Source organism: Centroberyx gerrardi, chromosome 3 (assembly GCF_048128805.1).
Source record: "Centroberyx gerrardi isolate f3 chromosome 3, fCenGer3.hap1.cur.20231027, whole genome shotgun sequence".
In the NCBI taxonomy this organism is placed as follows: Eukaryota; Metazoa; Chordata; class Actinopteri; order Beryciformes; family Berycidae; genus Centroberyx; species Centroberyx gerrardi.
The window spans coordinates 18,718,232-18,741,138 of record NC_135999.1 but is presented as its reverse complement, the minus strand read 5'-3'; the positions used below and the strand labels follow the sequence as shown (position 1 = coordinate 18,741,138).

The 22,907-nt window shown below is 40.1% G+C and overlaps 2 protein-coding genes across 3 annotated transcripts; both read right to left on the bottom strand.

Annotated features, from left to right (window-relative positions):
* Nucleotides 1-141: 141 nt before the first annotated feature.
* On the bottom strand, nt 142-1,779 carry avpi1 (arginine vasopressin induced 1). The gene is made up of 2 exons (XM_071927707.1): nt 1,409-1,779; nt 142-343 (listed from the first exon to the last, which is right to left on the bottom strand). The coding sequence occupies exons 1-2, from the start codon at nt 1,777-1,779 to the stop codon at nt 142-144; spliced, it is 573 nt and encodes a 190-aa protein (XP_071783808.1).
* Nucleotides 1,780-15,448: 13,669 nt separating this feature from the next.
* LOC139933622 (zinc finger matrin-type protein 4-like) lies at nt 15,449-20,221 on the bottom strand. 2 transcript variants are annotated; one of them, XM_071927765.2, is made up of 6 exons: nt 20,114-20,221; nt 19,638-19,730; nt 18,481-18,637; nt 18,143-18,382; nt 17,151-17,247; nt 15,449-15,522 (listed from the first exon to the last, which is right to left on the bottom strand). In XM_071927765.2, the coding sequence occupies exons 1-6, from the start codon at nt 20,219-20,221 to the stop codon at nt 15,480-15,482; spliced, it is 738 nt and encodes a 245-aa protein (XP_071783866.2). In that variant the 3' UTR covers nt 15,449-15,479. The 2 variants fall into 2 exon arrangements, with proteins under 2 accessions (XP_071783866.2, XP_078138805.1); XM_078282679.1 differs by lacking the exon at nt 18,143-18,382.
* Nucleotides 20,222-22,907: the final 2,686 nt, after the last annotated feature.

The window sequence follows — 22,907 nt, the reverse complement described above, 5'->3', positions numbered from 1 at the left end:
TTTACAGTTACAAACAGTTGGATTTGGAATAATTTGTCTCCTCATGCAGAATTAATTCTGTACAAATTAATTCTGTATTTGATGACTTCAGTTTTATTCCATCTTCCACCAATGTATCTTCTTCCAAAGTCCAGTCAGTTTTTAGTGGAGGACCCGGTGAAGGTAGCGTTCTGAATCCCTGGCCCCCTCCTGCCTTGCCACACCCAGCCTCCATGAGGAGTTTTTGGAGGGTTTTTGATTCTCTGGGGTTCCTTCCTCAGCCGCCAGAGGAAACTCTCCTGAACTGGGCTCCGGGTCGGCCTCCTCATCCTCAACACTGTAGCCAGATAATGGCTCCTCAATCCTGAAACATACAGACGTTTACACATTAGACCATGAGCAGAAAAGACTTGAGGGTGTGTGTGATTGATTGGACCAAATAATAAGCTTTCTTTCCAACATTGCTATTGTGTACAAACGGTATGAATTAGCTTAGTATTGCATCTGACTGTATGTGACAGTATGTGACCTAATAAACATCACACAAACACGCAATCCAAAGTGTAATCCCAAACTGTGTTGTGTAGAGATCAGGAAGAGGTCACAAGTGCCTCTTTGTCTGCTCCTCTATCTTCTAGGGCCCATTATATTAGATTAGCACATATATGTAATAATTCATAGAAAGGGATGCTACTACTCTAAGGCTGCACAATTAACTGAAAAAACCCCACTTTTTCTCCAAGGGAAAGGTTTTCAGTCAGCCTCTTAAATAAGTTATTGTGGTGCTGTGCAGCATGCCTGCAAATGGCCTCCAAATCAAGCTGCACTTCAAAGAAAATCCTGTTTTATATTCAAATAGAGCAGATGTTGAAAAGGGTTGTTAGACAAAAATCATTGCAATATGCCGTTTTGTTTAAATCACACAGCCCTGTAGTATCACATCACCATTTTGTGCCACTTGTGTCTCCATTAGTCACTGCTTCATAAGAGAGCACAAATCTAATTTTGCCTCAGAGAGGAATGTGGAAAGCAAAGCAAGATAAAGTGTGTGTGTGTGTGTGTGTGTGTGTGTGTTAAGGGCATGAGGACAGAGAAAAGAGGAGAGGGTCTTGTGAGGTCATGCTGAGTTTGTTACCCAGAAGGCACATCATAGTTTGTAAGACTGTATTACAATTTTGCAGAGAGAGTCTAGACTCGAGCCAGGCTGACTTAGACCTTTAGCAGTTCAATTGAATATCAAGAACAAGAGATGATAGTATTTTTGATAATTCAACATATAACATTGATGTAAATACTAATTCTTCCTCTTTCTGTCCCTACACTGATTGAGGGAGCAAGAGAATGTATCACTCCTTTTCCCTTCCACTTCCACTCTTCACACCCTCTCTTTCCTCTTCATGCCCTCCTTCCACTTGGCACTCTTTCTTACCTGAGGTATCCGGAGGCTCTGAACCACTTGTGCTCTCTGTGTCCCTCCGCCCTGATCCCTACTTTATTCCTCGCTCGCACTCGGAGCCCCACCAAGGCCTGGGCCAGTCCCGCTGCCTCCTCTATCTCCTCCCTTTCCTCTTCCCTCTCCTCCTCCGCTCCTTCAATCTCGCCGTCCATCCCTCGCCACACCAGCTTCGCCCGATGCTCGGCGTCGCCCTCCCCCGCCGCTCTGAACAGCCTGTGCAGCTGGTGCAGGTTCACCCCTGTGAAGATGTTGGAACAGCCCGACTTCCTGCTGCGTCGATCTGAGAGCTTCCACAGCATGGACAGACCGTCCTCAGCGGAGGAGGGTGCTGGGGCTTCTGCCATGTTGGAAGGCTGGAGGTGGGGTGAGGGGTTGGGTCTTCCAGAGGTGGATGAGAAGACGGAGGATAGGATAGGATGAAGGATAATACTCAGGGAAAGGAACGAGGGTGGGCAGAAAGGAAAGGATGACTGAAGAGAGGCCAAACTAAAGATACACCTGTAAAGAGATCACAACAAAAAGCAAACATAAGCCTTCAGACAGGACACACACTTCCACTGCTGCAGCCAAGTAACCTAATTACCATAGTTACCTTACTGCCAGACAAAGTCTTATCTAGGTATTCTTGGATCTTAACTGCATAGGCAGACAACACAAACACACACACACACACACACACACACACACACACACACACATACTGACACAAACATATTTCTGGTGTCATGTGAAAACGTGTAACTCCAATCTTGGTGATTTTCATGTTTTAACTTCAGTTGAAGGATTATATGCTCCTCTATGAAACCCTTTCAAAAACCCTTTAAAAACCCCTTGATAAACTAAAAATGCATGATGGTCAAGACAGTGTTTTGTTTTTAGTTCCTGAAAAGTTCACATTTTGGAGATACAAGGTTTTCATTGGACAGTGACACTGTGGAAAAGGCGATGAAGGAGAAACCACATTAATTTTGTTTACAACCCATTTTGCATTCTTTGACATAGGCTATGCCTAATTTGACAGTGCATGGCCTACATAAGTGACGGGTGTAGAAAATAAACTGTTAAAGTGAAGCCAAGAATTGTCCACATAGGCCTATATTTAAAGATGACAAACTATTTTTTTATTATGTGGAATAGCCTATAGAAACACTTTACTCACATGCAATGTAATTTCTCATTAACGTCACGTTATTAGTTAATTCAACCACCATCATTCAAAGAAAAAGTAGGCTACGTCAAAAGTGGAAACTATGACACTCCCAGTTGAAAACAGTAAGCAGAATAACAATACGGACAACTAAATCTAGGTGTAAAAAGCATAATTAACAGAAGAAAAAAAACAGGCAGAAAGCAGTGATGAGAATACGTTGCTTACCCTCCGGAGTTTGAAGAAAATCCTACGCTAAACTAGCTCACAGTGGATAAAACGCGCACTGTAGGCACATAAGAGTCTGACTAACGTCCTGACTAAACCTCTCCACGACTGTACCAGCAGACATTCAGTCAGACCAAACACAAAGCCTGCTTGTTCACAGGAGCTTCTCGGGATCCACAGGGACTCACTTGTTTTCTGCTCAGGACGGGATGCTCTGCTCTCCGGTGTTTACTGCTGCAGCACTCGGGATGTTAACGACTTCCAAATCCTAGTTTCCATCCGCTAATGCCAAGCCGACCCACTTCTGACCACCCGCGGAAAAAGCAGGAGAGGGTGACTTCAAGGTCTAATCAAAGAGTAATCCAGCGCTGACGTCAATGCCGAGGCGCTTACCTCAAAACAAGAGCGAGTCCAGCAGTCATCAATGACTGGTCCCGCCCTGGCTGCCCCCTGTCCCCACCTGCTGTCCGAATACAACAGTAGATACTATCATAACAGAATCATGTAACAACTGACCCAGTATAATAATATGGTTATTGCTGCTGAACATGTCATACTTCTCGGCAATAGAATAGTTGTTGTGCTATCCTCAATATGCCCCTTTATTCTTGTATAATCTTCAATTCTACTGATATAGTGGCCAATAAGATGGGTAACATGACCTCCAGTCGGTGATAGCCATTAGGGATCACAACTAACAAAATTGTTCCCCTTTAAAACCCCATTCTCATATATAGGCTATTGCATCAGTTTGATACTTCTTACAATGAAATTAGACTATGTAGCCTACTAAAGATTTATCAGCCTAAAAAGGTGGGTAAAGGTGGGGCACCTGAGTTTCAGTGGGGTTACCGCAACATCCTGTTCAATACTCTCAGTCAGTTGGTCTGCTATAGCCTATCCAAATCTCTGCTGCTTAACTGACCCAATTTCCCCATGGAAGTTACAGTTTCATCTAATTTAATCGAATCTAATCGTTTTTGGATTATTTTGATGATGATGATGATGATGATGATGATGATGATGCATGGGACTTGCGAGGATTGAGTCAGTGGGTGGGTTGTATGTAAAAGTCTGTGCGCGAGTGAGTGACTCAGTCCATGAGGAAGTTTGCCACTAGATGGAGCTGTAGCATTGACAATGACAACAAACTGGGTTCAAGTGGAATGTGGCATCACTTCACTGGTTACCAGTTAGTTTCAGAATTGGCTTTACAATGTTGCTGATCACTTTTAATAATAATAATAATAATAATAATAATAATAATAATAATAATAATAATAATAATAATAATAATAATAATCTTTATTTATATAACACTTATCAAAACGTTACAAAGTTCTTTACAGAAGAGTAAAAGCAGGCTAAAACCCGGACAGACCAAAAACTAGAAAGTAAAGACAACAAATATAGCTTGCCGTTCAAACCTTTTGCGGTCACTTTTAAAACAAGAATAGCTCTGACCTCTGACCCCTTATGAGCCTGAGTGCAACCTTAGATTCCTGGGGCCTTCTGAGCCTTCTGGTCTTTTCTAAATCTAGATTTTGATTTGTTGGTATAACCTTAAACCCCCCTCTGCCACCTTTTATTCTGACCAGGATTTGTATCTCACACCCACCATTACGGGTATATCTTTGTTTTTGCCATTGTCTGGTTTTTTGCTTGTGTAACATTTTTTTCAGTTTCTTTTGCAAACTTTGTTTTACAGAGGTTCTATACAAATGAACTATATATTTATAATATGTAGAATTATTATTCATACAAAGAATATGGCATGTTTCACAATGAACATCTCTTTCTCTCATTCTCTCTCTCTCCCTCTCTTCCTCTTTCTCTGTTCTCACTGTAGACAGGGAGGAAGACAGACAGAGAAAAAGATAAATAGATCCACAAACTTGACCTATCAGTACATAATAAAAAAAAACATTCCTTCAGCACATATCCTCCCTTTGCCACAAATCTCCATGCAGACTGCATATGCTTGAAGATAAAGAGTGCCTTAACCTCTCTAATTAGGATACTGAGCTTATCACATTAACAATCTTAATGACTTTTCACTGGGACATTACACACACACACACACACACACACACACACGTACGCACACACACAAACATGCACACGCACACCCTTGCATGCACACGTGCACACACATGCGCACACACAGATGCAGTGTGGGAGGGAGATTGAAGACACGATCAATTTCAAGATCAGATCAAGAGCAACAGAATGGAAAATGAATGGAGGGAGTTGAGGAGAGAGAGACAAGAAAGAGTGTTTCCTGTGTGTGTGTGTGTGTGTGTGTGTGTGTGTGTGTGTGTGTGTGTGTGTGTGTATTTGGGTATGCACATTTGGGTGTACAGATGTACAGACATCTTGCCTCCATCAGCAGTGGTCAGCAGACCCAGGCAGCTATAGGCAGAGTCTCCAGATGAGATAGGGGGCTGCTCTCCTCTCTTCCCACAGCGACCAGGGGAAGACATGGAGAAATCATCTGTCTCTATTCCAAAATCATTTCCATTCCCACCAAAGAGTTATACTGTATGACCCAAAGTGTACTTTGTGACTTATTTGATGTAGCTACCGACATACTGGGTGGATTTCACAGCGGCGACAATCATGTCTTATTGCTCTTTTTTTTGTCTGATTTGTATGTTGTACACATCTTTGAATCCAACTCTTCTTCTTTGGTGGTGGAATAGGAACCAGACCCATATGCCAGATCACCTAGATTGTGGAACAAAACTGCTTTCCAGGTTAGTTTAGAGACAGTGTCTATGAAGGAGGGAAATGTTAACGGCATGAAAGTTGATTAACTTTCACAAATGAAAGACAGAGAGAGATTTAGAGTGAGAAAAAGAGAACATGTACATATACCTGTAAACAAGAGAGAAAATTTGACAAGAAGTTTTATCTTTCAACCGGGGGCTGCTATGATAGTCATCGAGATTTTAATCTCACAAACAAGACAGAGGATGCGAAATGGGGCAGAGAGAGAAAAGGACACAAATGAGAAAGGAAGAAGGATTGGAGCCAAGAAATAAAAAAAAATGCAAGCATAGATTAGAAAAACTATCAGGAATTGATGGGATAGAGTCAGAGAGAGAGCATGGAGAAAAGAGGAAGAAAATAAACAAAAAAACAATAGGGTCAGCAGGGGCAGAGAGTTGGCCTGCTGCTACAGAGTCACTGTGGGTTACTTAAAAGTTTACTGACAGAGAACCAGCAGAGCTCCGTACTCAACAGGCAGCGTGTTAAACCCCAGGCAGTGCACAGACCTTTCTGCCCCGACAGTGAGCGTGGAGCAGGCGGGCTGGGGTCAGCGTGCCCTCCTCCACCCTCTCTGCCCATGGCTCATCTGTAGAAACTCTGCACTTCTCTGACGTGAGTTTGTATGTTTGCATGTGTTGAGTGTGTGTGCTTTTCCAGACCTGTTTGACCACTCAGGCCCCAAAAACCCACCACTGACAGCCCGTGGGTTTTTAGTTTGCTAGAACAGCTAGAGCTGATAAGGAGAATTGATCTGTATTATGATACTGTTTGTTGACCAATAAGTTATTTAAGGTAATGATCTTCAGGAGTAGGCCTAGCTGCAGGGGGAGGAAGGATTACATATATTCAAGCATGATTGATTCACACCTGGAAGCAATACACACTCACTTGTGTCCCAGTTTATTTGGTTTTGGGAATAAAATGGACAACCTTCTGGCCTGCTTCTCTACTCATCAGACTAACTTTTTGGGGGTATACATCCCCTCTCTTCCCCTCTCAAATTGCCCTCTGCCTATATTCAAGCAGGAGGAACACCTTTCCCCACTCCTGGAGTACGTCAGCCTCAGGAACAGTACAGACTGCAGAATAAGGTTTTACCTCAAGAGGAGGTGGAGGGTACACTGCTTGCCTCCAATCATTAACAGTTCCCCTGCGGTGATTGTTCTCCTTGGACTATTTGCTTAGTTTACGATTCCATTTAGTGCTTCTGGGAAGGGAGCTATTACCTGTTCTACTTGAACATTTATCATTTTTTTATTTTTTATAACTTTGGGCAACTGCCATTCAAATGATGTGCAATTGGTTAGCAATAATGTCTCTGGGTGTATTATCACTTCATGAATTTCAGGCAGTCTAGTTAGTGATTTATGAGAAACTCTGAGACATAAAACAGGATCTGAAAATGTTTGAACAAGTTTGACATACTTGGTTCTTTTAAGAAACGTGTTGAAGGAAAATAATCAAAGTGTGGGTGTTGTATGAGTTGACCAGCATCCACTATGCATTTGGAGATGAAATGGATGTTGACATATTCATTAACAGAGAGTGTTATGGGATAACCTGCTCCCCTGTTACTCATAAATAGTGCTGGAAATGGACAGATTTTACTGCAGAGATCCTGGGTATCATCATCCAGAAAACCAATACATATATAGGATTAGTCTTAGTAGATGATTGTGCTGAAGTACAGTGGAGTGACCAGCCTATACTGAATTCAGGGTCACAAACACTGATGACCAGGCAAGAGCAAGCAAGGCTAAACCTCTTATTGAACAATTGTGTTCAGTAAGTCTGAACACCTGCAGACTCATCCTGCACTTGGGATGTAACAATTTGATTTCCATGTCTTAGCAGGCTCAAGGTGCTGTGCAGGCTGTTTGTTTCCAGGTTACTCTGTGAATTCACCTTTACCTCAGGGGTAGCATGCTAACAACTTCAGAAAACACAAAATGCTCCCAGGCTGCTTCATTATCTCATTATATAAAGCTGGGGATAGACATCATTTTACTAATTACAGGCCTGTGTCCTTACTTTCCCAGTTCTCTAAGGTATTAGGTATTGGAAAAACTCTTCATTGAAAGGTTAGACAGTTTTATTGAGAAGAATAAATTGTTGAATGACAGTCAATATGGATTCAGAACAAACAGATCAACATCAACAACATTAATTGAGTTAATAGAATAAATAACTAGTTGTATAGACAAAAAGAAGTACGCAGTGGGAGTATTTATAGATTTAAAAAAAGCATTTGATACCATTGATCATGATATATTACTCAATAAAATAGAAAGGTATGGTATCAGAGGGGTTGTGCTGAATTGGTTGAAAAGCTATATAGTAAACAGGCAACAATTTGTACAGATGGGTGACTACAAATCAACATGTATGGATATTACTTGTGGAGTCCCACAGGGGTCAGTATTAGGCCCGAAATTGTTTATTTTGTACATAAATGACATATGCAGGGTATCAAAGATACTGAAATGTGTTTTATTTGTGGATGATACCAATATTTTTTGTTCTGGGGAGAATTTGCAGCAGCCTTTGGAGGTGGTTACGACAGAAATGAGTAAATTAAAACGGTGGTTTGACACAAATAAGTTATCATTAAATTTGAACAAAACCAAACTTATGCTTTTTGGAAATCGTAAAATAAACACATACGTACAAGTGCTGATAAATAATGTTAATATAGAAAGAGTATATGAAAATAAATTTCTGGGTGTGATATTAGACCACAAAATCTGCTGGAAACCTCATATAAAATATGTGCGAGCAAAGTTGGCAAGGAGTGTTGCAGTTCTGGGAAAAACAAGACACATTCTGGATCATAAAGCGTTGTACACTCTGTGTTGTTCACTTGTATTACCGTATCTGAATTACTGCATGGAGGTGTGGGGTAACACCTACAAAAGCACCTTACACTCATTATGTATACTACAAAAAAGAGCCATAAGGATAGTAAACAATGTAGGATATCGTGAACACACTAACATGCTGTTTTTAAAGACACATGCTTTGAAATTCATGGATCTGGTGGAATTTAAGACTGCGCAAATAATGTACAAAGCAAGAAATAATTTACTTCCTGGCAACATACAAAAAATGTTCTTAGACAGAGAGGGGGGTTATAACTTAAGAGGAAAACTGAATTTGAAAAAACGTTGTGTTCATACCAATCTTAAGAGTATGTGTATTACAATTTGTGGGGTGACTTTGTGGAATGGTCTTGATGTAGAACTCAAGCAGAGTAAGAATATCAAACAGTTTAAGAAGATGTACAAAAAAGCTATTTTCGCGAGGTACAGGGATGAGGAAGGGGCCTTGTTTGTCTCAAGAATGTGACGCTCGCTGATGATGATGTTGTTATTGTTTTTTTTTTTTTTTTTTTGTTTTGTTTGGGGGGGTTTTTTTCCTATTGTTTTCTCTCTGTGGGTGTTGGGACATGCCGGATGGGCACCTACAAGTTGATTATGTATAAAGAGGATGAACATAGAAGTAATTATTTAAGTTGTGTATGATGGACACTGGGGTGGATAGTTGGACTATAAGAAGTTCATTGATTAAGTTTAGCAAAGGGGTAGGACCAAATAAGTATTTTACTTCTTCCTACTCCATTTCGGACATGTAACATTTATTTATTTATGTTGTTTATTGAGAATTAGTCGTATATGTTTACTATTAATTTTATTGGTTATTCTTGTTTCGTTTTCTTACGTATGTGTATGTATATGTGTGTATGTATATATATGTATGTGTGTATATATATGTATATATATATATATATATATATAAGTATGTGTATGTGTGTGTGTATATATATATATATATGTATGTATACATTTATATATATATATATTTTTAACATGTTCGAAATAAATCTATTCTATTCTATTCTATTCTATTCTATTCTATTCTATTCTATTGAAACCCAACCGCTTCCTGATTTACCATGACATCTGCTGGTTCCAACTTTACAACTCTGAAGCTTCCCCAACAAAGGAATAATTGATTTCCTTCCTCTGTCCAAGTCTGTCCAGACAAACCAAACTAACAATTCCAGTCGCTCACACTGAATGACTTATTGATTGAAGCAACTCATTGACATTGTGAAAGGAGTCTGCAGTAGGCTTTTGGTTGTTGCCGACAGTAGCTGTGTGCAAATGGAAGGCAGGACTGATTACAAGCAGAGAATAACTGACCTGTTGCTACAATTCTTCCAGGTCTAGAGAAAATACACAGTAAAATACTCAAACTAGGATTTGAAGCATCTTACATGTGCAACATCAACAATTTATTAAAGCTTCAGAAACGCATCAGTAAACAAACATATATATAACATATATTGGCTAGTAAACATGCAGAATCTGCATGTTTACTGGCCAATATATGTTCACCTGCTCATTATGCACTGTTTGTTCACTGATGCGCTTCTGAAGCTTTAATAAATCGTTGATGTTGCACATGTCAGATGCTTCCAATCCTTCTACTTTGATTATTTTTGTGTCTTTGGAAGCTCTTCTCTTCCTACTGTTTTTTGACATGGACACAGTAAAATATTGGCAGCACAAATGCTTGATTACTGTAAAAAAAAAAAAAAATACAAGACCATTACTGTAATTAGAAACTACAGTATACTGCATGATTGTTTTTGCCAGCACTGATTTGATGCCAGTCCAGTACTGGCATGTATCCTACTGTATGACTGGTTGCCAGTTCTGTACTGGAAATTAAGAGAACCTACTGTAAATAAAAAATCCGGGACAATGCTGTGCACACTGGCACTGCATTGTATTTTTCAGTAAGTCACCTGAAATTCACAAATGTAGTTTACAAAACATTATTGTAAGTCACAAACAGTGAGCTCATGGTTTCTGAAATTTGTAATATCAGTAGTTGCTAGTACATTGCTTTTCTGCTTCCCCTCAGCATTTTTCTGTATGTGGCATTTTTGACTTTGTTTACTACAATCAAATTCCAAGCCTCAAATCAACTCTCCCCCATCAGCACAATAACCACTTGTATATGGATTTTCTGCAGCAAAACAAATAAGAGGCTAAATACACTTCGCTAAGAGCGGAATATAGATTTACTCTCTATTTGATTTCACTGTTTTGCCTTACAGGTAACTTCATCCACTCTTTCCCTGTGTCACACACACACACACACACACACTACATTTGCATCATGGAATGCGAGCTGTCAAGTCAGCAGGTTCACACTCTGGTTTCAATTGATCCTTTAAACATTATACGATGCATCCAACGGCAATATGACATTGACAGCTTTCCTCTCACAATTTTTTAAAGTTTGCCCCGTGTAACAGTGTGTGGTAAAACTCAAGAGCATCTAAAGCACAAGTTTGATAACAAACTTTGTCATTTGCCTCCTCATATCTTCTCTCCTATATGTGCTCAAGGGGCACGCTGCTGCTGTATGATAGGATTACGAATGATGTGGTACTTGTGTACTTGCTGCAGCTGCTGGAGAGCTTAATTAGAGCTTAATTGAATCATTACAGCGCCTCAGGAGATAGTCATGTCCCATCACTGCCTGCCTGTCTGTCGACTCGAGTAGTTTGATTGGACCTGTTAGCAGCGGTGTGTGTGTCTATACGTGTGTATCTGTGCATGTGTGTGTGTGTGTGGTTGCCCTCTTAAATGGCTAAATTGCCTTCTGCAGAGAAACACTTGGGGGTCTGTCTTCCTCGCTCACTGCTGTGTGTTTAGGAGTCAGACAGGGTGAACTTCACAGCGGAAAACAAAACATCAAAGGTCATGCAGTTTAGCGCCTGTGTGTGTGTGTGTGTGTGTTTGTGTGTATGCGTGCATGCAAGCATCTGAATGTGAATTCTAATTACTTTGTATTTCCATGCTGTTATTGCAATTATAGCTCATGTATAACTTTTAGATCTTGCAAAATTTCTGATAGCACATTTTTATATATAAAAGTACTTTTTCTTGTATTGATTTGGACACTTGGGACTGCAGATGAGGATTAGCTCTAAGCTAAATCTGGTACAATACATCAAATGGTAATATTTATGTTTAACATTGTACACGGTCCCTTACAAATAAATTAAATAAATAAATAATAAATAGATGATTCCACTGTGATGCTACACAGAGATCAGCTGAATGCTGTGGTCTGGGCAAATAAACAGCACAACATAAGATTTCTGTTACACTGTATTTCCAAGGTTTGCTTTTTCTGGTTACTCTCCTCCATCCCCATCCACAACCTTTTCCTCTCTGTTTCCTGTTTTCTCCACTTTTTTTTTTTTTTTAAATCAAATTTCGTCTCCATTTCCTTTCTCTTTATATCTTCCTGCCTCTCTGGTTCACCTGGTGACAGGTGGCATGGGGTCCTTGGAGAAAGGGAGAGGTATTAGAGGGAGGTTGGCTCTGCTGGTGTGCAAGCCATGCTCCAAATTGTTGCAGAAAACACAACTCTCATCAAAGAAGGCCGTTAGCTGCCGAACACAACCCTGTTCTGTCCTGTCGGGGAGCAGCGCCGCTGGCAGGATGACTCGAACGAGACTTTGACAGTTGAGCTTTATTTTTAAACTGAAGTTCCACTTCATTCATTTGTTTCAGACAATTTTCAAAGACTTTTGTTGTGGCAGTTTTGGATGTTAGATGGAAACTTCAGTGAGTGATTCACAGCACCTTCAGCATATATAATAAATTACTGGGGACAAGCAAAAAGACATTGCATGGAGAAAACCTCATTTTTACGGCTTTCTATTCCCTTGAGTGTTCCTGTCTAGCAGCTCCTTTCTGTTTCAAATTACAAGGCCCCAGGAGAATCACACTACTCTGTTTTATCTGTGTGTGTGTGTGTGTGTGTGTGTGTGTGTGTGTGTTTGTCAGTAACACAAAACAGGAGAAATAGAGAGTGTGAAAGAGGGCCAGAGTGAGAGAGAGAGAGAGAGAGGGATAGGGTGGAGGGGCAGGAGGGAAAGAAAGAAAGAGAAAGATTTTTTTCTATACAAATTGCTTTCAATTAAATAGCAGACAGGTGGCCACCACCAGCCAGTTCAACCCCTCACTGTGCCTCTCCGACAGGCCTGCCAATCAAACCCGAGGCGCCCGATAAGCAATATCAGAACTTCACTCAAAATGAATATTTAATGAGAAGTTTACATTTAATGAACCTGATTTAGGCGAATGGAGATTGTTTCCAACTGTCAATCAAGTTTGGGCTTGGGGAAAGAGGGATGTCAAGTGAAGGACAAGTGAATGAAACCTCTATTTAGACATATGGCTTTGAGGAGGAGGAATGAGCTATGAGAAGGGAATGTATGATATGATGCCAAAGAGCATAAACAGTAGAAGAGAAGAGAAGAGAATAAGAGAAGAAGAGAAGAGAAAAAGATCAGGTAGGCAAGGAGAGAGTAGAGAAGGGATTTTGGATCAGCTTTCACCCTATGACTAGAAATACATTTCGTGCTTCATGGTGATGTATGGATCCTATGGTTTCCAAAGATACCAAATATGTCATGCTTATAAAATTGTGTCTATAAAATGGCACACAAACATAATTTTCCATATGTTTTGTCCAAAAATGGCATCTTGGGTTTTAATATTTCACTCAATATAAGTGTGCTATAGCGTCAATGAAATGTTGGAATAAGCAGATAGAGAATATGGATGTGACATTGTTGTAGAGTTTGGAAAAAAAAACAAATTTATAACTTTGAAACTATTTAAGAGGAAATTTAAGGGGAAACTCAGGGTTATAAATGATAATTCTGATGATTGGTTTTGTCTCCATTTTCTTTGTAGAGAGAGAAGGAGCAAAAGACAGAGAGATTATTCAACGTATAGAGCACAACCTTCTTTTTGTTTCAAAAAGTTTCCCCATTTTCTCTCACTCTCTTTCAACCCATCTTTTCCTGAATGTTTCAGGCTTGGTTTTCAAATCCTCAGTCTCTGCTCTCAAGGACATCAAGAAGGTCTGTTCACTTCTGAGTGAGATCTGACACACCAAGTCATCCACAGAATCTGTTCCTGTTCAGCCTTAGTAGAGGTGACCTAAAGTTAGGAAGGATGCAACAGTTTTGAACAGCCAAACCAGTTAATGCTGGCAATAATATAATGGAATCATATTTGATTTGGAATCATTGGGACATCGCAAACAAAGGAGTTTTATGAATGTCAGTGAAGTTTAAAAGTGTAGTCCTTTAAAAGTCTGGAGAATTAACCATGTCCAGACTTTGACAAGCTGTGGCCATGTAATTGAGTTTGGTCTGTTGTTGGCCATGACCCTGCGGGAACTCACCAAGTGTTTCTATGAAGCCCTTAATGGCTGTTTGAGTATATCACTGTTGGTTTGGTTGAAAGCCTAATGGACCTACTCCTCCTCACGCTCTCACACACACACACACACACACAGACACACACACACACACACATTCACGTCCACTCTCTGTCAGAAAGGTAAATGGTTCGGCGGGTGCAAACAGATCTGACTAATGGTCCTCAGAGTAAATCGTGTGTGAAAGCAGTTTGCCACTCAATGCCCAGAATAACCTCCTGCCTTTCTGTGTCAACCTCCTGCTCACACACCTTTCCTTCTTCTTCAAATCTTTTTTTTTTTTTTTTAAATCGATACATTGTCATGTCTTAAGGCCCAAAAGCTTTGAGTCACTGAATGAAGAAAGACACAAATTAAGTAGCAACATGTTTTAATGTCTCATACCAATACATGTCCAAGCTGCTGCTTGGTGACCGATGTACATCATGCTCAAATGAAGTGTGTGTGTGTGTGTGTGTGTGTGTGTGTGTGTGTGTGTGTCACAACACATCATGGCAAAATCATTTTCTTTGGATGATTCAGTACCTGACATCATTAAAAGAGAACTGCAGAATTTCTTCAAAGTTTCTGTGACATCATAATCAATAAACAATTGTATTCGCATGCACATTAATAATCTGTTTTTTTAATTATAGCAATATAACAAATATTCTCTTTTGATGTGTGCCATATCATATGTTTCCAACATACCTTATTCCACATATTAGTTGGATGGTGTTAATACACTACTATTTGACATTATACTGAGGCATGAAAACACCATAGGCATGTAATGATTATTCTACTTGGTAGAACCTTTAGCATGAATACTTCCATGTGAGATCTGCCACAGGAGGTGTTTTTGTCTTTTCTGAATACTCTGGCTCCAGTTTAGTGTCAACTAACCTTGGTTTAATGTGATCTCAATTGCAAATTTCAGGATCATGAAACCAGCAATATTTTTTGCATTGATGTTATTAAAATATTGAGGCCTGATCTTTGCTCTGAGGCAAATTCTATGAATTTATTAATGCAGTAATCCTACTTCAGAAGGGGTAGTACTGGATAGAATTTATAAAAACAGAGTTATAGCAGGACAAAAAGATACCCACCAAAGCAGCTATTATGATATTACAAAGCAAACAATCATGATATATCAAGTGCTTGAAGCAAAAACAAGCACCTGCCTGGCCGCACCCTACATTGATAACCAAGGAGCAAAACTCTATAAAAATAATAATATAACACAAATGTGTTATAGACCAGTTTGATGCATAAGAGAATATTGAACATTCTTGTAAACAGGGTTTGTGGAATTTCACATAAACTGGGATAATTAATGTGCATGTAAACATTCATTTTCTTTATTCACAAGAGATTGTGACATTGATATTTCCCTGTGACATCACAGACTAGCCATTGTGGCAAAGTCACAAAGTTCCACCGTTAAGAAGACAAGCTGTTCACTGTGACATTACAGATGCTCTATGGCATCACAAAGTTCAGTCTTTAACGTGACATGCTGATGACTTTTTTGATGTTACTGTTCTGTGGTGAAGTCACAAAGCCCGGCCTCCACAGAGGAACTCCAGCCAGAAATCACAGAACAGCCGCGTCAACACATCTCTGGTGCTGCTTCAAGCTGTAAAAATGCACAATTAGATTAAAATTAAATTAAATGCACACATGCTATCACTATGTATGTCAAAGTGAGTGAATGTGAATATGAACTTCACTGAATGGATATGAAATAGTGGATGAACACACTTGATCCTGTGGTAACAATTAATAAGATATGGCACTGTGACTCATGAGCATCAAATAAATCTTTCAATGCACAGGATTAGAAATACTGGTAAAAATCTACAATCTCCTCACTACAGACATAATCATCATCATCATGCTTATTTGAATAGCACTTACAAAGTCATTACAACAATTACAAAGTCAAAGAAAAAAACAGTAAATCAATTAAGGCAAGAAATATACATGTAAAAACAAAAAGAATGGCTAATGTGAAAGCACTCTGTAAAAACAAAAAAGTGATTCTGATTTTGCTAACTCTCTCTGGGCAGATCATTTAAAAGTCTGTGGGCTTTGATTGCCTTATCATTTATAGGTTCAGTCTAGGCTTTGGAATGGCCAAACAGACTGAGCTGCACTGCAGATCACTGGGGGTCATAAAGTTTGAAATATAGGGGAAGAGAAATTCCAGGAACACCTTCTGTACTGAGAACAAACATTTATTAGTAAACCCAAGGCGTTTCGGGAAGTGGTCTTAGTCAGGGTTTGTAAAACAATTCATCTAAAAGCCTATATAAATACATAAGACACACTAACATCAGCCAATAGCATAAGAGACAGCATAACAACCCTCTTGATCTGTCCACCAAACCTTAGATCAGATCAAAAATGACCAGAAATTAAATTAAATTTCAGGAAACCTGACATGAGACAGACTGCATAGTTATTAAGAAGCATACTGATGATATTGGGGGGTGGGGTATTATTCTCACATTATTTCAGACGAAGGCACAAAACTGGTTTGGTCCCGTTTTGTTAGACTCGTTTCCATTAGAGTAGCGGTATATTGAAGATCCAGCAGGTTTGAATTGGAGCGAGTCAATACAAGGAGCTGAGTCCCATAAAGAGCTGCTTGATGACTTTAATGTGTTGCCCTTTAACACATAGCCCCTGCCTGTTTTTCATTAAATGGACTGTGGCTAAAGAATATTAAATTAGAGGCAAGAGAGGATAGGATAACTCCTATTTTTCTTACTCTTTTGCTTATCACCTGCAAACCTCAGTGGATTGGACCAATAGGATTCTTGTTTCTGCCTCTTTTACATGGCCGTCTGCATATGATCACTCCATCCTTATCAAGTGCTCTACTTAGCAGGTCCGTATATTCAAACAAAGGGTCGGGGTGGTGGTAGTGGGATCGTTTTCCCAGCATTCCCCACCTGATATGGCAATCCCAGCACTTGTTTTCCCAACCTGGCAACCCTCCAAGCTGTAATAATGTATTTGCTTAGGTCTGTCGCTGTGGCAATGATTTCCCATTAGACTGAATGTCAATACAGCAGGTCTCATTGACCACACTAACTGTCTCACTCCATTCTGATGTTAGGGCTTCTAAGTGCTTGGATGGATAGATGAATGGAAATAGATGGAGAGACGCAGACGCATACACATGTGCACGTTTACACATACACACACACACACACACACACACACACACACACGTAAAAGGAGAGAGAGGAGGCTAACTTGTTCTGGTGTTTGGAGCCCTGGAGGTGTGCGTAGTACTGTTCGATTGAGTTCAGAGTCACGGTGCACACTCTGCAGGTGTAGCAGCTCCGAAGTCCTGCACACAGAGGACAATACAGAGAGTAAAGTGTCTGGGTACAGCCAGCTCACTACTGATGATACCAGTCTTACCTTATGTGTGTTACAAACCTATAGTGCTTGCTATGTTACAGCGTTTTCCCCATTTTTTAACTGAGCTTCCCCTTTGTGTTGTTTTTTGTTTTGTTTTGTTCTATTTATTTCACACAAAAAAAATAGCAACAAATAAATACAACATGCAACTAAACACAGATTGTGCAGGTGAGGAAAGAAACCCAGAGGGGCTTATAGTATCTCACCTAATTACCAAAAAATGAAAACAATACGATAATAACGATAAAAAGGACTTGCATGTATACCATGCAGGGGCGCCGCTAGGAATCTTGGTCCCCTGACAAAGGTACATTTTAAATTAATGTACAACATTATAATATTAATTCAAATGGTTGACGATCCTCCATTTTAGCTATACTTCATACCATTTATACATCTATACTTTTACAGGATGTCCAAATGTCTGAGTGTGCTGTAATGTTTATGTTTTGTGATTTTTGTTTTGTTTGTAGATAGTGAAAAATGTAAATAAACATAAATAAATAAATAAATAAATATAACATTAATTAAAACAACAGCTTGGACATGTATTGGTATGAGACATTAATTCATGGTATCCCCCCTTACGGCATCCTTGATACCATGTACTCTTTACTGCATGGCTCTGTATCCTGAATCATGCGATGCCATCATGTCCCTCCTCCAAATTTCTTGTCTCTACACTGTCTCTACCGCAAAGAAAGATTTCAGTTTATGCAATTGATTTGTCATTACAATAGGCTACAGGACGATGTTTTAACTAGTCAGACAGATTGTAAACGTCTAACCCCTGACCCCCAAATGCCCTCCCTCCACTCCACCTGTGTTCTGGCAGCTGTCCAGACTGTCTGCCAGCTGCTCCAGGAGGCGGGCTCTGGCCGCGTTCCTGCGGTGTTTCTTCCCCTCGTAGTGCTGCTGGGCCATGGCTGGGTTGTTGAACCACGCCCTGCACAGGCAGCATGACTTACAGACTGCATTCCCATTGGTCAGAGGCCAGGAAGCGGATGGAACAGGGGGTGGTGACATAACCGGGGGTGATGAGGGTGGACAGGGTGAGGAATCTGACAAATAAAGAAATGGCAAGTGAGGCGAAAATGCAAATGTGTGTGCATCTGTGTGTGTGTGTGTGTGTGTGTGTGTGTGTGTGTGTGTGTTTTACCTGTTGGGGAAGTGCCAGCCAGGGGACCCAGTACCAGTCGCACTCTCTTGGCATGTGTTTTGCCCTGGTAGTGGGACTGGGCTACAATGGCTGAAGTGAAGAACATGTTACACAGCGTACAACACTTATTTTTGTCTACCACAGTGTCTGCACTGTCCTAGAGAGAGGGAGAAAGAGAGAAAGGAGAAAAATAGGGAGAGACAGAGAAAGAGATAGAGAGAGATAAGAGTGCTGGTTACGTGCAGTACATCGAAAATGTATACACACTTTGCCGGGGCGGCTGAGGAGGACCACTGCTCATCTTTACAATATAGACCAGAAATCAAAGGCAGAAAACAAGAGAGAAAGCGAGCTAGAGTTGGAGAGAGATAAAGAAGGAGAAAATTAAAATGTTAGAAGAAAGTCAAGAGGAACAAAAATATGAGATAGAAAAAAAAAAAAGAAATTCATAAAGCATTCAGAAGAAAAGCCATCTATTTGGTGATATTTCGGTTGATAGCTGAGAGGCAAGTACCAACAGAGCTAAACACCTGGGCAAAATGCCAGAATGACTAGAGCAGAACACGCAAGTCTCTAAAAGTAAACAAAAGTCTTTCTCTTTGATGATTTGATGAGTTCAAGTTAATTGTTACCAATATTTCTTGGTCTCAAGTGAATAGCTGACAGAAAAGAAGGTGTGTGCACATGCAAATGTGTTTGTGTCTGTGTGTGTGCATGCCTGAGAGTGAGATGCTTAGTTTTCCCTGACTAATTTTGAATATAAAAGCGATCTGTGTTTTGAAGGATGTTGCTTCCACCATGTCCCTGGAGACTGATCACCTTGTGTGTGTGTGTGTGTGTGCGCTTGCACCCCCTTAGCTATGTAACCGTTCTCTATTTGATGTCTGCTTTAACAGACTAAATCTAGGCTTAGACATTCTTCTTTTTCACAGATATACTTTTGTGACCTATTTCCTACCTGACTTTCACTGTTTCTAGACCTTTCCAGCACTGTTGGCGTTTCACCTTTCTCTCGCACCCTGGAATCTGGCGCTCAGAGGCAGGAAGACTCCCAGGTGAGCTCCTGACCTACTTTATTGCACACACACACACACACACACACACACACACACACACACACACACACACACACACACACACATCCACACTACACTTACAGGGTTGTCAGGCCTTAGTCTCTTGGAGGGTGGCCCACCATCTTCAGGATGAAGCATGTAGAAGAGACGAACCTTGTTGGCGTGTTTCCTACTCTGAGAAAGGAGAAAGGACAGGGGAAACCACTCAAACATATTGCACAGTGAATTTGTAGTTTGTCTGCAAATTCCCCAAATTATATCAAACTGTGCACCTGTGCCCAGTTTGAGAGAGAGCCTGTATGCTCACATATGCCATTTGGTGGAGGCTTTTCTCCAAAGTGGCTTACAGTATCATCAATGCATACATTTTTAGCATGAGCGGCCTCAGTGGGAATCAAACCCCTAACCCTGGCAGTGTTAGTGCCATATGCTTTAACCTTAACCCCAATCTACACACAGTCTGCTTCCATCCAGCTGCGCCACACTTGTTCTCTGCACAGAAGTCTAGTAACAGGCAGAGGTGGAGAGCACCTGAAGTTGGAGTGTTTTTGTGTCACCTCGTAGTGTGCGATGCGTTGTGACTCTGAGATGAGCTGGGCATTGCAGATGTTACAGTAGCTTGCTGTGAAGAGACCGCCTCCTTCAAAAACACCTTCAGATTTCATCTACAGAGAGAGAGAGAGAGAGAGAGAGATTCCTTCTGCCAGAAATCGGTGCCCTCCACTGTCTGTCATCTCTTACTACTGCTGGGAAATGGAGGCTTTATCACTACCAAGCATAATAACTGTCCATCAACTGCTTTTAGGATATTGATTGTCGATATGCACATATGGACAAACAAGCACACGCGTGCACACACACACACACACACAAACAGGATTGTGCTCATACAACAGTAGGATACAAGCTTGACAAAGGAAGATACATGAAAAGACAAAAAGAAACTTGAGACACTTTTGCTCTCTTTCACCCCCCCCCCCCCCCCCCCGCTTTTTTTTTGTCCCCATCCTCCTTGTTAAACCACTCACCTCGTCGCCAGTGGTCGATGTCAGGACGAAGATGCTTGAAGCAATTCACCCAAAAAACACGGATATGGACAAATAAATCTCAGAGAATATTATCTCTAATTATTTCTCTAATTATTTTCTAAATTTGCTTTCCTTTTCCCTTTTCAAATTCCACGGCCGCTATAATTCACGTGGGAAATAAACCATCTTCTCCATGGCCACGAAGAGCCGCTGTGTGGAGCCACAAGCCAGACTACTAATGACTTGTTGTGAGTCCCGGCACCGCCAGCCCGTCCTGCTCCCACAGTCCCGCTGCTGCCCGCAAACTGAAACTGACGCTGATAACGGTGGAGGGGTAGAAGGAGAGAGAGAGAGAGAGAGAGAGAGAGAGAGAGAGAGAGAGGGAGAGAGAGAGAGAGATCAATGATATAATAATTGATATAATGACATATTAATTGTATATTTATTGTTCATTGTATAAGTTTTGTATTTCGTGCCAATGAAGCATCTTGAATTTAATTTAGACTAATTGAGAGAGAGAGAGAGAGAGAGAGAGAGAGAGAGAGAGAGAGAGAGAGAGAGAGAGAGAGAGAGAGAGAGAGACGAGCACTGAAAAATCTGGTCAGAGAAACCGACCCTCAACCACACAACCCCGTGTTACCCATCATCTGCCCTGCTTTTGGATCCTTGAGCAAGACACTGAGTCCCTATCTGCCGATCAATAGCTGACTTTATTGTCCCAGTGAAGACTATAAAGCACCATTTTATTATCATAAAGTTAACACAATTTGAATAAGTTGATCTTGAAATAGTCATGGCCTTGCAAGCCTCAACTCAAGCACCATATCTATGGCTATAAAGTAACCTAGACTAAAACGTTTTTTCCATTCAATGAATGAAGAGTGATGGTATAAATTGAAAGTGAAAGAATAGGCCTGCTGTCTTTAAAAACAACCAAAAGAAAACCAACGAGGAAATTATTCTTAACCATAAAATCACAAGTGGGGTTGAAATAATTTATCCCGCTCACAAACATCTGTCCATAGCTGATTAATTCATTTTGAAACATAATATCTGATCAATGAAAAAGTCTAAGTAGTGTTATCTGAGAAATACTACAACTGCTGATGTAATGATATTCACAGACCGTCCATTTCCTTGGTGTTTGTCCCCTCATCTGGCAGAAGATCTGTTGGACTGACAGTTAGTCAGAAAGAAGAGATAATTACTGATGATAAAGAACATATTCATGAAGTCTTTCAACTGTTTGTAATGTAATCTATTTCAGTCCCAGTATGTCTGTCAGCATGAAATCTATATTCTTTATTTCCCTAGAAATATGTAATTGATCAAATAATCTCTTTTCTGTTTTTCCCATAATGCTTGTTGAATTGGTCTATAATAGGAACATGATAACACAGTGAAATGAAAAGGGAGCACGTGCTCAATACTGGAGCAGAGCAGCAAGGTGGGTCCAAGGTTTGGCGTTTTCATTTATGTTGTAAAGCAGTTAGTAACTCAGTTTTGGTAAGTGCTCTATATAAAAATGCTTTAGGCTATTATTACTCAAGCTATGACTCGGTTTGGAGCAAACACAGTCCCTCTGGCTCAGTTAACGTGTTGAAGGTCCTTTCTGGATGATACTGGCCTGGAGGAATAGTTCGCCAACAGCTTGCTGGATCAAAATACATCTAGCAGAAGATTAAATCTCAAATCCCAATCAATTGAAACCCCCGCTCAAAATGCAGAGTAGACAAGAAAAGGGTAGCCTATAAATGTTTTGCGCATATTAAGATGTAGCCTAGTTTCTTTTTTTTCTTACACAGAAAACAGAATATGTAGGTCTGCAAATGAGTGGCGTTGTGAAGATTCATTTCTTTTCACAATTTCTAGCCAATTCCGACACTGAGCAGTGACAAATAGGTCCTAGTCATCACTGAAAGACCAAAAGTTAAGAACTATGGAACAAAAATAAGCAAGTGAGGATTTTATCCTCCTTCCTGTTATAATAACAGATCGTATCTAACTATCTTATCTAATATCTTATCTATATTTTATTGTATAATCAACACAATACAAAAACCCAAACTAACCCGCACAGAAAAATAAAAAACAAACAACAACAAATAAAATCAACAAAACAGACAAATAAATAAATAAATAAATAAATAAATAATCGTTTCAATGTTTTATTTAAATACAGTTATGCAGGTATAGGCTACATACCTGTCCTGTAGCCTATTGTGCACTTACACACTATGTGTAAGGCCAACAATTATAGGCCTACACTTAATATACATAAATATAGGTCTACATACATGTACATGTACGTACGAAATTAACA

What these genes read in the sequence shown, in the direction of transcription:
- LOC139933622 (XM_071927765.2), bottom strand. Translation starts at nt 20,221, where the DNA reads ATGAAATCTGAAGGTGTTTTTGAAGGAGGCGGTCTCTTCACAGCAAGC. An exon ending in GACTAAGGCCTGACAACCCT is followed by an intron (nt 18,638 to 19,637) that starts GTAAGTGTAGTG and finishes CCCTCTCTCTAG; the next exon opens with GACAGTGCAGACACTGTGGT. An exon ending in GGACAGCTGCCAGAACACAG is followed by an intron (nt 17,248 to 18,142) that starts GTGGAGTGGAGG and finishes CTCTGTGTGCAG; the next exon opens with GACTTCGGAGCTGCTACACC.
- avpi1 (XM_071927707.1), bottom strand. Translation starts at nt 1,779, where the DNA reads ATGGCAGAAGCCCCAGCACCCTCCTCCGCTGAGGACGGTCTGTCCATG. An exon ending in AGAGCCTCCGGATACCTCAG is followed by an intron (nt 344 to 1,408) that starts GTAAGAAAGAGT and finishes TGTATGTTTCAG; the next exon opens with GATTGAGGAGCCATTATCTG.